This window comes from Topomyia yanbarensis, chromosome 2, assembly GCF_030247195.1.
Source record: "Topomyia yanbarensis strain Yona2022 chromosome 2, ASM3024719v1, whole genome shotgun sequence".
Lineage (NCBI taxonomy): Eukaryota > Metazoa > Arthropoda > Insecta > Diptera > Culicidae > Topomyia > Topomyia yanbarensis.
This window is the reverse complement of record NC_080671.1, coordinates 20,981,167-20,995,500: the sequence shown is the minus strand read 5'-3', so window position 1 is coordinate 20,995,500 and position 14,334 is coordinate 20,981,167. Positions and strand designations below refer to the sequence as shown.

Sequence of the window (14,334 nt, the reverse complement as noted above, 5' to 3'; positions counted from 1 at the left end):
TTCCAAGATTGCACACAGCCAACGAGGATGGGATCTACGCCGAAGTTGACGGCTTCTTACAGGTTCTCTGGTGAGTATAGCTTTAGATGGCCAATCTTCCGGCATTCGCACTACACGTCCAACTCAGTTCATGGTACATGCGTCTGCGCTATCCTCCATGTACAACTAAGCCGCCGAGTATTGAATGTAGAACACACACACCGAGCACCCGATACTCTGCTCCCTTCAACGGTTACGTCTCATGGCGAACAGAGCAACAGGGAGCATCCGAGATTTTTTATAGAGGAGTTTTTGTGCGTATCTGTAGCTGACAACGCAAACTATAGAAAGTCGAATTTGCAGCCGCAACATGCCTTTTTACCTCACGGTTTACATAATTCCTTTTTTGTAATTCGTTTTTTGACATGGCTTGTGGCGGTAGCTTAACGGAGCCGTGAACCTTTTATATGTTTACAATATGCATAAATAAAAAAAATTAAAAGGTTGTGTGCAGGACACGAGCACGGTGACATTGAAAATGTATAGTGTGCAATATAATTCGCGGCGTTGGCGGTAAAACATGATGATGAGTTATACTCTATCAGCGACCATGCGACAGACTTGGTTGGAAAGCCCACCAGCAGAAGGCAATGGATTCTTCACATATCCTTTCGATCATGGCCTTATGAGCCTGCCTAGTCCTAGTTTTCTGTGTTATGTTTAAAACTGATTCCCTCTAGAACAGCGGTTTTCAACTGGGGGTGAATTCACCCCCAGGGGTAAATTGGATGATTGTTGGGGGTGAATTATGCAGGACAAATTTTAACTTGTTATCCAAACATTCCCGTCGGGTATTTGTCTTTATATATTGTGTCAATATGTCAAGAATTGAGATGCTTACTGAGAGTGCCCTGGAACAGGTTTCTTATTGTAAAATTGTGGCATTCATCCAATTAAAAATCTTTTTTTACAGGGTAATATGGTTACCACCTTTGGTAAGGTCTTCGCCAGAAATTTTTTACTCACCTGGAATAGACTTTTATAGAATCACTTCAAACCTATCTGATCTATCTGCTGAGTTTAAATTAGACAAGTAAAAACTCTTTCATTCTTTTTGTAACTCGTCGAAGTATCAATCAGCAATATTGACTCACATTGACCGTTTGTTGTTTGGTTTTGGCAAAGCATGATGCACACCACTACTTTGAGCTTTTTTATTAGCTGTAAATTTATCGCATTTGTAAACCGTATTGTCCACTTAGATAGGTGTGAAATTTCACTTCCTTGGCTATCGAAAAAAAAATCCAAAAGCACCGGCTACTCACGCTGCGGAGGAGCAGCCGAACAACCTTTGCTCTCTGCCCCAGCTAAGTACCGTGAAGCAGGCAGGAAAGCGGTAGCATCTGTGAAGCACACTGAGAAATTTTTGCTGGGCTCAAATTATTTGGTTATTCGTCATCATAGTCGCTAGGAAGGTTCCAACAAAGTAGCAAATTTTTTCTACCTGGCCAGGTTCGCTTCTGGAGAGTCAACATTAACACCGGAGATTTTATTTTAACATATTGAATTAAAATTATTCATCGTATCACTATACTCGGAGAAATAGATGCAAAACCCGGAGGCCATGAGATCCTCTCCAAAAACTAGAGTCTCCGGGTCAAACCCGGAGGGGTAGCAACCCTACAGGGTAATGATGGTAAACAATTTTCAGAAAGGGGTACATCATGGGGATCAATATTCGGAAAGGGGTACATGGAACGAAAAAGGTTGAAAACCACTGCTCTAGAATACCTATCTTTCAATTTCATTGCTTTCGTTTCTCTTAGTCTTGCCTAAAGCAGCCCGCAAAATCGATACAATAATCGAAATATCGCACGTTTACTCTCTTCACGGATATGGTCGGACAAAGTATTCATTTTGTCGAGAAGTCGCTGACCGATATATTTTACGAATACTTCAAACATTTTAAATCGTTTGTCATAATATTAAAAGTGTGTACAGTTTTACCGCACATATATGAAAGCTAGAAAGAACTACCCTAATAAACATGTTGTGATTCGAGAGCCTGAGCCTGGAATCGTAGGACTACATGGATTAAAGTTCGTGTATAATATATATTATTAGGTACTTAGACAGTGCTAAACCATGCATATGATATGCATTCATTTGAAAATTTATTTATTGCGTATTTAAACAATTGCTTTGAAACCTACTTTTGTTCAGTCGCCATGGTTCAACTTCGAGTTAAATTATAATATATTTCTTTCTTTTAATTATAATATATTTCGTTTTATTTAAATGACTTAAAATTAGCGAATATTTTAGTCGCGCTTTGATTTTCGTTTTACCATTTCGATCTATGCATACCGTTTTAAACAACAGCCAGTGCGGTTAATAAATCGAAATGAACGAGAGTGTGCCTGTGTAAATACACCGAGCTTTAAGGTGTTCCATGAAGCTGAAAACAATCGGCTTTCCCAATTTGAGAACCGATTTGTTTTTTTTTGTCAGTTTATAAGCTCTAGTGTCGCAAAAGCAACGCGGTACTAGATTCATCGCAACGGCATGCTCTCAACTAGCACTGAGTGCCGTGACTCTCAAGTTGTGATGAGCAAAGCAGTACACAGCGCACTGCATAATTTAAATATATCTGTCGGCTACTGCTTTCGTCTCCGCTCCGACGTTCGACCAGAGAATGAGCTCACCCGAGAAATGCTTAAAGTTATATCTTGAGCGTTTTTTCAAAACGTCATATCTGCAATGAGTTACTCTCTTTGTTTACTTTCTCTTTCGATTTTTACGGCGTCCCTATAACACTTTTCACTTATTTTACAGTATAGATCGAAAGACGGTAGTTTTAACTAGCATATTATGCAAAGAGTTGAGGGATAAATGTTAAAGTGACCGAATTATTAACAGAAGAGAAAGTAAACAAAGAGATTAACTCATTGCAGATATGACGTTTTGAAAAAACGCTCAAGATATATCCGAGGATGATGTCATCGGCAAAATCAATACAGCCAATCAGAGCCATGGAAAGAGGACATCGCGAGCGCTTGGCCGCTGGATGCCTAGACCTGCCGTCGTCCCCACCCCCAGCGGTAGCAGTGATCAAATGCAGCACTCATCGCAGCGCATTGTCAACATACCTGGTTGCTACTGCTGTTCTTTACGACCAAACGTTCGACGGGAGAATGAACTCGCTCGAGCAATATTCTTTAAATAGTCGAGGATGACGTCATTCATAGAAGCGTAGATTTTAGATTTTAGAATGACACCGCACCCCAGATAGTGCAGTAAGACACTTTCAATGTCAAAAAACAAGCAAATGTTATTTATCCGTTGGATCTCGTAACTTTTTATTGTTAGTTATTGGAGACCTTCTTTCGCGGGCGTAACATATGTCTGAGGAAGGAAGTCAATTAATTAGCTCTTGTTTTTCGCGTCCAGATCATCATCGTTGAAGCTGTCTTAGAGCCCGCGATCAGACGTTCTCTACTTCTCGCTCTTTCGGTTGACCCGTGTAAACCCGTCGTCATTGCTATTACCTTCCTTGCCGATGACTTACAAATGATTTTTTCGGATGCTTCTTTTGTGATTGTTATTGTGGTCTGAACAGCTGCCAAAAATTTGGACACCGTTTGTGGTTCAGGCAGGGAAGAAGAAGTTTCTTCAAGTATCAGGTGTAACGGATTCTACTGCTCCTTATTGCGACATGCATTTTGCAATTGGCTCAGCAGGGGTACGAAGTGATAGGTCACGTAGCCTTGCATCTATCTACTCATTTTCTTTATACGCGGAAATCTTGATTTCTACGTTGTAACTTTAAACCACGTGTTTCTGTAAAACGGGACACTCGGCTTGTGCTAACGTGTTGATTTTCACCTTCACTTCACAAAAACTCGGTCGTATTGAACAAAATTCCAGCAGCAACGTTGGGTCAAAGTAAAACTTTTTCGTCAACTTTACTCATGATGACAAGAATAATCCACTGTTTCCTTTGTTCTCGAGACAATTCACACTAAATCTAGAGGCCTGTGGTTCACTTGGCACAAAACAGCCTAATCAGCTTTGTCGAAAAGCCATGTTCAATAGCAACATTATCTGCCATAATTTGTTTCGCTGCACTGTATTGTACAATCAGGTATGGCGTAATCGTCTCACGGCGAAACATTCTATCTCCTTGATTCCGAATTAGATGACATCCGAGTCTGTAGTTCCATTTGGGATTCCGGCGAGGATGTTGTTTGTACTAGATTACGAGTCGCTCAGCAAAATGCCCAGCAGCAAAATATGCTTTTCTCTTGGTCGGCGGATTTCTATACCGTAATTCTGAAACTGGTTTATGTGCGATCGGATCATCTTGCTGTTATTTACTCAGACAAAGTAATGATTTTTCCACAACCAGTCCAGGTGCACTTATTGTAAGCGTATACTTTGGTGTACATGGTGTCTTTCGAAACGAACAACCAGAATTGATGATCCGTGTCCGTATTCGTCGACTTTGCTGCTCGGTTGTGTGGTACACGTAGGAATTCTAACGACGTTCTGAGTCAACTTTTGTACATCAGCTTCTGCAGGCGATCTTCCATCGGGCTTATTGCCATCTTTGGCAGTTAATCCAGCAAAAGGATAGGAGCCAACGTGATAGAATATAAGGTGTGCTCATAATAATTCATTTTTATAAAATAATTTATTTTTGTCATATTACGTACCCACAAGCGAATAAAAAGTTCGTATCTTTAACGTCAGCTGGATCGAAAAAGACAAAAGCAGCATATGGTTTAAGGTTGGACAGAGAATGCGCAAAATTCGCAAACGAAAAAAGCAGTTTTTTTCCACACCGTATGTAAGATCTTCATAAAAATCAATCAGCGTATGTAGAATGTTGTTACAGTACTGCTGATTGATTTTTATGAAGATCTGACATACGGTGTGGAAAAAAACTGCTTTTTTCGTTTGCGAATTTTACCCTTTCTCTGTCCAACCTTAATTAACCAATTCAGCGCTTGTAAACTGTGCTCTTATCTGACACTAGAATATATGACATTTTCTTGTTGACGAACACACTTTATAAGAGGTTGATTGTGGCCTTTGCAACGATCGACTTAGTCTAAAGAATCTCCGACCACTTACTGTATGTGTCCACGATGACTAGGTAGAACACGCCCTCCAGTGGGCCTGCGTAATCATAAGCAATTGCTGCTTTTAATGCAGATATTGCAGCAAAGATTCGACTGTAGAAAGATCGAACGTAGCTTGCTATTTCTTCGTTGAGTTGAGGCCAGTAGACAAAACTGCGTACAATGGCCTTCTCTCGTTGGATTTCGAGGTGCATTTGTGCGGTTTGTACATTGACGACGAACGGTGCTTTTTGACGGTCGTAGTAGCGTAGTAATTTGGAGGTTACAAATTGGAGTGATTTTTAGTCATTCGTTTTTGATCCATCCGAAAGCTGAGCTTAAGCTGGCTGAGGGTGCCGTTGGTTACGAATTTCAGGCCTTCTTGAAGGTTCGAGTAGACTCTCACCGTTTCCGTTGAGAAATATTTCATCGAAAAGTCATAGTTTGGTGCGCCGAGTATCGTTTTTTCTATGCAGCATGCTGATGCAGCTATGGTTGTCCTCGTGGATTACTACAGAACATCCTCGCCAAGGTCACGCATCAACTTTGCTAGCTATAGGAACTCCTCCCGCCAGCCCAATGAACTCCGTTTTGGTCGACAAGAAAATCACACACGATTGTTTTCTCAAAGCCCAGCTAATCGGTCCAATTCCTAGCTTCATTAAAAATCCGTGATTCGATTTTCTATCCCAACAATCACCCGCTCAATCGACATCAGCATATCCTTCTGGAGGGCACGGACCGCCGAGACAGAGCCTAATCTGCGCAGTGCCAGTTCAGATATCGTAGCGCTTGTTTCGTTTCAGTCCAGTTAGTATCCGTCAGTTTGCTGACCTTTCGTCAGGATATGGACGCGGACATTTCTGGCCTGGTCTCGTACACTCCTGCTGCATACAGCAAAGCACCCACAAGACTTTGTGGGCATGATATCCTCCTCTTTTTGCGGTGTGCTGAGATAAGGAAGGATCTATCTTCAATCCTAATCGCTTGGAGAGATCCGGGTTACGCAGTAGCAAATGTCGATAAGGCTTGCTCATCCTATTTCAGTTTCCTTGTATCGTTTTTGATTCCCAGAAATTCTGCATATTTCTGTGCGAAAATACTTTTTGCGAAATTGAATGACAGTCCATTTGGTATATCACATACTGGAATTTGATAATGTGCGCCTTCAAAATCTAGAGTAGTAAAGATCGATTTACCGTGCAGGACATTCATCAAAGCATGAATATGCGGTACCGGGCAGCGATCAGGTATTGTTACAGCGTTCAGTTTCACCCACGAACATTCACTGACCCTTTTTTAGGGATACAATGCAAAAGACTTACCCAGCAGCTACTGGAACGGCGACAGATTCCAAGTTTTCAGATCTACTTGAACTCCTTCTTAGCGGCTTTCAACTTGTCTGAAGCTCACCGTCAGCTTGTCACGATTGTGGAGGTTCTTTGGTTTGAATATGGTGAGGAATATCATTATGTGATCCCGAGTGTTGTGTAGTGAAATGTCTCGGAAATCAACTAGCGTTTCGCGAAAGGGATTTTCGATGTTAATTGTCGGTACGCTATGCAAAGTAGTATTTGATATTCCACCAAGTGAATGCAGATTATTCTTCCAGTCGATCAACCGACGATACTTAAGATGAACAATAACTCCAAAGGCGATCAGAAAATCAGCTTCGTGCTAACATCAACGATAATAAAATTACAGTTGAATATTCGGCGATGACCTTGGTCGGTGGTTATAAAACAGCTGTCATACGATTTTATAATACTTCCCTTGGCAGCGTGAAGTTGGCCAGGTTCGGTCGACTTCAGTTTTTCCTTCGACGTGGCAGGAATGATCGAATGATTTGAGCCGATGTTGATCAGAAAAAGCTTATTTGCTTACCTAACAAAAACTATAAGACGGCTGATATAGTACTGAATTCAAAACTTCCCAGCTCCGCCGTCTGCGATGAGAGGGTGCCTAGTTTTTTGTAGTTGTAAAACGACACGGCGAATGGCATTGTTGAGCATTAGAACCAAATTCTCTGTGTTACCACCAGATGGCATCTTGCTGTCGAACAGATGAACGGCTTCGGTTTCGGCTAGCGGTCGATATAATCTTCTACTGGCGAACCTCTGCAAAGAGTGCGACAATATGAGCATCGAGATCCTGCAGACCTGATGAAACGCATATTTTATCCGCCATTCCCGCAAGTTTGGTTAGACTACCGTCGCTGATGGAGAGGATAGCTTTTATGCTCGTTGTAAAAACAGTATTTTTAGGAGTTCCTCAATTATATTAAACCCAGCAGAAAGTTCTTCCATTGAAGCAAGGAGATGGATCGCACGCATGTCGCCCGAATCGAAAGAATTCAAAAGATATTCTAATTTAGCCTGCGTTGATAGCTCGAGAGATTAGACGGTCCTTAACTGCTTTGTATTAGTTCGCTTCTTAGTAGTTGTGCTACCGGATCAAAAATATTGCGAAGAACCGATTTTGGATCCCAGCAAAGAAGAATTGAACCTCAGCTTGGACGAACCACATTAGAGCACCCGACTTCCAAAATCTGGAAGTATCACCGCAACAGCATCAGCCATTCTTGTCTTTGTAAAATTTCTTGAATTTTCCGGCATCGCATCGCGGTCGCCAGTTTGGGAACGGGACAAATACTTGATGCGCAGTAAAATAATATCTTGTCGTTGATCCTGCAGGTGTAACATGACAGGCTTTTTGAGTTCTCTCGAAGTTTGAAGGGTTTCCTTAAAGTTTGTATACCTTTCAAGTTCATAGAAATCGAACATAATCCACATTTTAAAATCACAAAGGCCTATAAAATAGCAACCGGTATACGCTGTTTTAGTTTTACTTACCTCCTTGACACTGCTCCTGCCAGCTACTCCAATTGGTCCAACAGACGTATTCACGTTCGCCGAAGGTTGCACTCCGGAAGTTTGCTTTGTCAACATAGCCGCAAATGGTGTATTGGGCAGTCCTTTGCCGAGCACTTCGCTCATGTATACAACAGGGCCAAGCGATTCTTCGTCGCTATCGGACACCAAATGAAGGAGTTCCTATGGTGTGATGGGAAAAGTTAGTACTCAAGGGCACCGTAATAGTGCAACACCGATATTACCTGATTTTGATTTAGAAAGTAAAGCTGCGACACCGCCTGCCAGTCTACGTTAAGCGATTGGGATTTCGGGTATCTGCGCGGTATCCAAGCAGAACCGTAAACCGTTGGTAGATCTTTCCGGTGATAAAGTGGCATCGGTATGTTTGGTAGAAAAATATACACTAAAATAAATGTACTCGATTAGCTCCGTCAAATGAACTTTAGACAAATAAAGACTCACATTCTTTATCACTGGTAAAGGCAGCAATCAGATTTGTGAATGAATCAATGACAATCATTTCCACGGATAGATTAACAGTTACTTGAATCCTTAGGGTCAATAAATTCCAAACCAGTAGCCTGCTTTCCGTACACATCACAACCAAGTGTGAATACTCTCCGTGACAGAAAAGAACATGTTTGACGTAAGCTACGGTTTTTATAGGCTGTTGATTGTAACTTTCCTGCGGCTGTTTCGACGATTGCTGTTTTTTCCCACCGTCAAACAAAGAGGTAAATTGAGCTAAACCTGGATTGAAAGCCTTTCGTCGCTGGTAGCAGTGCAATTTTCTTTTGCTTCGAAATTTAACATCCGTACAAAGTTCATTAATAGCCTTTTGAAGGTGATTTTCGGCTTGTGTCGATATATTCTTTGCTTTAGTCAATTTCTTTTCGATTTTTTGCTTCATTTGTTCAGTTGTTTTACATTGAATACCCAGTCTGTAGAAGAGTTCCGCTTTTTGCAGCAGTGAAAGTTCGTTATGCTGCTGGACTCTCTTGAAAGCATGCTTTTTCTCGTCCAAAGAAAGTTTCTCAACTTGATTAGTATTGTTTTTCACTAAACGATCTTTTTTCTTAGCTTTTGCATTTTTAAACAATGCAGTGGCATCCTTCTTCTCCAGCACCTCCAGCATCTGCTGTATGATTTTCGATCTCTTTTCCATGTACTCATTTTTACTGATTGTCTTCTTTTTGTTAGGAACGGAGAGCACTACTCGATTCACACCACCATCGTAACCAGCGGGAGCAGACAGGACGCATTTTAGTCGTAATGTTTCAGCACTCCAAGCACACAGAACATTCCCAAAACCAGCAGCCAGCAAAGAACCATCTTGGGAGAAGGAAATCGCTTGCACCGGAAAATTTTTATAGTCCACTCGACCAACACACACCCAGACCAATTTCTCTCCTCCGCCGGTGATTTCAATCTCCTCAACGGACCATACTTTTACACAACGATCCTTTCCAGCTGTGGCACATAGCAAATTCTTCTCTTTGATGCTGCTGGAGAATTCCAACCCGTTGACGCCGTCCTGGTGGACATTTTCCACGTTTGTGTTGAGTGTGTAATTTTGGCGGGATTCGTCATATCTCCACAACTTCAGTCGTGTTTCCGTCGAGTAACGGTTATCGTTCCACGTTTCAACAGTAGCCAACCAGCAGGAGTTGACGGCAACCTTCGTGACCACGGTATTATAGATGACTTTCTTTTGCTCTACGGTATTGTAATTTTTCAGTGTAATATCCAGCTGCAAAGTGAGGAAAGGTATGAAGCAAACATTAGTCAAAACATGTTAAGCTTACCGTGTAAAGCAAGGATCGACTATAAGTCGAAAAGAATTGAATACATCCGATTCTACCATTCAAAATCATCGTTTGCGTCCTGGGATTAACCCTTATCCCGATGGGGAAAGGATTCCGCCCAGTATAATCATCGGAAATCCTCGAAAAGCTCTGCACCGTGGCGGTTTTCTTCTGCAGTGCATTAAGAATTTGAATTCCGTTGTCAGCGGTACACAATGCTAGGCGAACATTTTCCGGTGCCACGGCAATCTGCACCACGGAATCCGACAACCGGGGAAGCATTTCCTTATTGGCCTGATCCCCTACCGTCCACTTAACCAGTACCCTTTCCAGTCCGCCGGAATAAAAGTGCGTTCCCGTGTGAGAGAATGTCACACACTGCACCGGGTTTGCGTGCCAGTGGTATGTTTCCGGGACGGCTTGTGCTGTTTTGAGGAAGTTTTTATACAAAACCACCCTTCCGATGTTATCGCCAACGGCCACAATATCCTGCGTCGGATGACAAGCCACAACCCTCGGCGGAACATCGTTACAGTGCTTTCGCGTTGTTATTCGAATCTCTGGTTTGATTACTGCCCAGTGCCACAGTGAATCCGTGATGAAGGCGAAGAAGTTCAATTTGTCTCCACCGGATGCTAGTATTATTTTGGTACTGTTTACCTTTCCATCTAGCGAGAAAGACTGGAGAATTTTCTGTTTGGCAGGGCAGTAGATCAAAATGAGCTTTTTGCTCGATTGACCACTAATGAGAAATGTTGCTACATCGTTCTCATCGTACAATATGCTGAAGTGGTTCACTTGCAGTTTAGTGTTTTGTAAAATTTCTCTCTTGCCGTGGAGTACACCAGAATCAACATTCCAACTCAAAATCAGACCATTGTGGGTACATCCGTATAGTAACTTCCGGTTATTTCGATCGATCAGAATACCAAAAATATCGTCATCCGTTCCGTCATAATCTCGTACAACTTCACCGGTAGTCACACTGAACGCCCGAACGACTCTGTCCCAGATAACATAAATTACACTGCAAATCCACCAAAACTGATTAATATCCGGAGAAAGAAAGGAAAAACTATGCAATACTCACTCCCCATCCGATGAAAACAACGGTGGACGATTTATCATACACCCTCCGGCAATTCGACGAATTCGCAATCCATCACCATTATCTTGTTCGCACTTATCTGAGAGGACCGATTTGTTCATGTTACTAGTTACGGGTTTGGGCTGTACAATTTCACTGGTTTCAATGCACATTTTACTAAATTTTGACCGGTAATAGGAATAGAAATTTATAGCTATGGGCACCTAGTCCACAGCACACGCGATACTACTGCGGTGAAGAGTGGATGTCAAAACAAAAACAAAAGCACGTGACTTTTAAGGTTAGAGCAAAATGTCAAGCGAGTACATGGGCGCCGTCAGCTCCTCACCTACAGTTAATAATTCGAGCAGTTCGAATCATTTGCTTCGAAATTTTTTAGAACAACGTAAGAAAATTTTGTGAAGTTTGCCTTGCGATAAGCCAAACCTATATAGAGCCACAGATAACAGACGTTTAAGCTAGAACAAAATTTCTTCAAAAACCTGTGTAAATTTTCAAATTGATAAACGTTGGAAATCCGTGTTTCACTATTGCCATCTGCGCAACTGTTTGCTACACATGTTTGACAGCTGCACTCTAACTGCATTGTATCGATCACTGCGACATCTACAAACGTTTGCCAAACGTGTTTCAGGCGTCTTATTTATTCGGAGTTTCAGTAGCGGGTATTTACACATTCAAATCGAGTCTAAATGTCTGTTATCTGTGATAGAGCCAAACCAAACTAGCGCTATAATTTTTTCTAGTATTTTACATGTTAAAATGCATTTTGAGCCATGTTTGAAAACAAACATCCACTTTTGCACACCATTTGGAGAATTTGCACGAATTTAATCAGTATAACAATGCCCCGAACACATTGATTGATTTTCATGAAGATTGTGTAAATCGTTCCAATGTCACTAAGATCAGTTTTGCGTAAGTTCAATGGGCACTTGAGTGGGTAAAACTTTTAGACGATACAATTCTCGCACTGGCCTTAAAGCCAACCGAGCTATCTTTCAGCAGCTGAACGACATTCGATCCGTAGGCAAAATAGTCAACTAAAACTCCAGACTCCAGTGACACAACTTGAATCGGTTGTGTAGGAGTACGAATTAGAACCAGCCGGTTCATTTCCGACTGAACTTCCCTGGGTATATTTAAAAACTTTTTTTTACAGAACGAATTGGGTCATTAAATGAGAAAAAAAGTCGTTTTTTATTACTTACATCGATAAAACTGATTTTCGTGATTGCAACAATGTTTTTTTCAACTCAGGATACGTGAAAATAATATTAAAATTTAAAATAAAGAAAAAAATTTGACAGTCTGGATTTGACACTACAGGAAGGATTTGACATATCGAATTTCACGACAAATGATGCCCTGTCAGAAAAAATTAAGGCATGATTTCTCGGTTTTCCCGCAGGGTTATTTTTATTTGAGATAAGCACCATCCATTGCATATAGTTTTGTTTCATTTTGGGTGTTGTCCTGATAGGCCAGGTGTAAACAACCGCAGTTTTCCTATGTATGGTTGCCAAGTTTACATAAGATTTATTTTAAAAAACAAAAAAATCGTTTTTACGTATTACAACGAATTTTTTTTTAAATAATGTTATATTATGTATATTGGACCTAAAATTTATCGAATGGAACGGAAAACTATATATAGCTAGGGGCAGATCACTTGTGATGCATTTTTAAAAATCAGCGAAATTAAATGCATTTTTTTCCATCAAAATAGAAATTCATAATGTATTTTGCGTTGCGTGCAATGTTTTTGCGTTGCGTGCAATGTTTTTGCGTTGCGTGTAATGTTGTTTGCGTTGCGTGTAAGACGTCAAAACCCTACAGAAAAACTAGCCCTACATTTAACAAAATGTCGAACAAAGTGGATCAACGTAGGACGTTTGTTAAACAAACTTTTCTGCGAGGGAGTGCAAAGCTGATGCAAAAATGGAAATTAAATGCATTTTTTCTAATTTGATGCAAATTTGTTATACATTCTTAGAGTGATCTGCCCCTAGATATATAGCTTAATGACCCAATTTGTGAAAAAAAAAACTACCACAGAAAAACCAAGTTTTCGCGAGAAACAAAATTTAGATTACCCAATTGTCGCTTTAGCTACTTTGTGCTCCATACGAGACGCTTTTATTAGATAGAAATTGTTGATGGGAAGTATATATACTTTGAATGCTTTTGTATGTTTTGAATGTGATGATATCCCAAAAAGTGGAAGACGAAAGCAATATATAATTGTTTAAATACACGCAGCGAAATTTCACATGATTAAATCAACAAAATTCATTTTTGATTTTATTCGACGACCTATTTTTGATTCGAAACTCTTTAATTGTCAAACATACAATATTTTATTATTGAACTAACAATATTATTTTTATTCCAACCAAATTTTAATTAATTTTGGTTTGTTCATAATTTGGAATTCCGGTTTCGATAAATTTCGTTGTCCAGTCACAGCAAGCTGAACTCTGTGGTAAGTGTCAATGTTGAAATAATTATTAACAATGTAAGTAACATAACCTTTGAACTTACAGAACAACCGCAACATATTGGAAATAAATAGCTGGCAAACGATTCTGCTACATTTACAAATCTACAGCAAAGTTAATAGTACACCAATAAAAATATTCTATTTATTATCAAACATCAAGAGTAAATATTTACTATATTCGTTGTTGTTTCAACAAAATTATGTTGCTTAACCAATCGCATTCAAAACATTAGATCAATAATACTGGAATTTGTTTCAACATTAATATTGTTGATTCAACCGACGATGTGATTGAAATCTTGAAACGTCAAAACCAGAATTTATTGTAGAAATAGTTTCAAATGTTGATTCAACAGCAAAAGAATCAACGAGGAGACATTCGGAATACTAAAAGGTAAGTTTTCGCAAGTGTGGTTTCTTTTTTAAAATAACATACTTTATTATTTTGCATATCCAGTAGCACGAGATCCTATTTATAAGCATCGTATTAACAACTAGAGATACAGGTAAGTGGAATTTTATATACAGATTAAAGCGTTTGTTAGTATTATTTAAAATACAGATCGGTTAAATTTCAAATTTTGTCTTTGCGTAAAAAGTACTCAAAATTGACATTTTGTACCCGAACTCAAAACTGAGTAAGTGAGAAAAACTCAATTTTTGACCATGTGCACTTTTATGGAATTGAGTGGCTGGTCACTCACTTTTGAGCTATTTTCAATGAGCGTGAAGTATTGATCTCCGTGCGATGTTTTTTTCCACCAAATTAATTTATGATTTATGTTATTGCACAGACCTACCAGACATGACACTGAGAACAGTTCACTGAATAAAACGTGATCATCATTTCCAATTTAAATTCGCTTGGCATACTATTACCGCCTCGTGGAGATTCTTTGAACTATATCATCTGTTTGACACATCTGTACATTTGACATGACGG

General features: G+C 40.0%; 1 protein-coding gene across 1 annotated transcript in view; it reads right to left on the bottom strand.

The window, feature by feature from the left end:
- LOC131679221 (WD repeat-containing protein 75) overlaps positions 1 to 11,145 on the bottom strand; it is a 35,635-nt gene extending 24,490 nt beyond the window's left edge. Inside the window, exons 1-5 of the mRNA XM_058959884.1 lie at positions 10,871 to 11,145; positions 9,781 to 10,807; positions 8,438 to 9,725; positions 8,218 to 8,378; positions 7,955 to 8,155 (exon numbers count right to left, since the gene is read on the bottom strand). Of these exons, the coding sequence (XP_058815867.1) occupies positions 7,955 to 8,155; positions 8,218 to 8,378; positions 8,438 to 9,725; positions 9,781 to 10,807; positions 10,871 to 11,040 (2,847 nt within the window). The 5' untranslated portion in view covers positions 11,041 to 11,145. The remainder of the gene's footprint in view (positions 1 to 7,954; positions 8,156 to 8,217; positions 8,379 to 8,437; positions 9,726 to 9,780; positions 10,808 to 10,870) is intronic.
- Between the last annotated feature and the right edge of the window lie 3,189 nt (positions 11,146 to 14,334).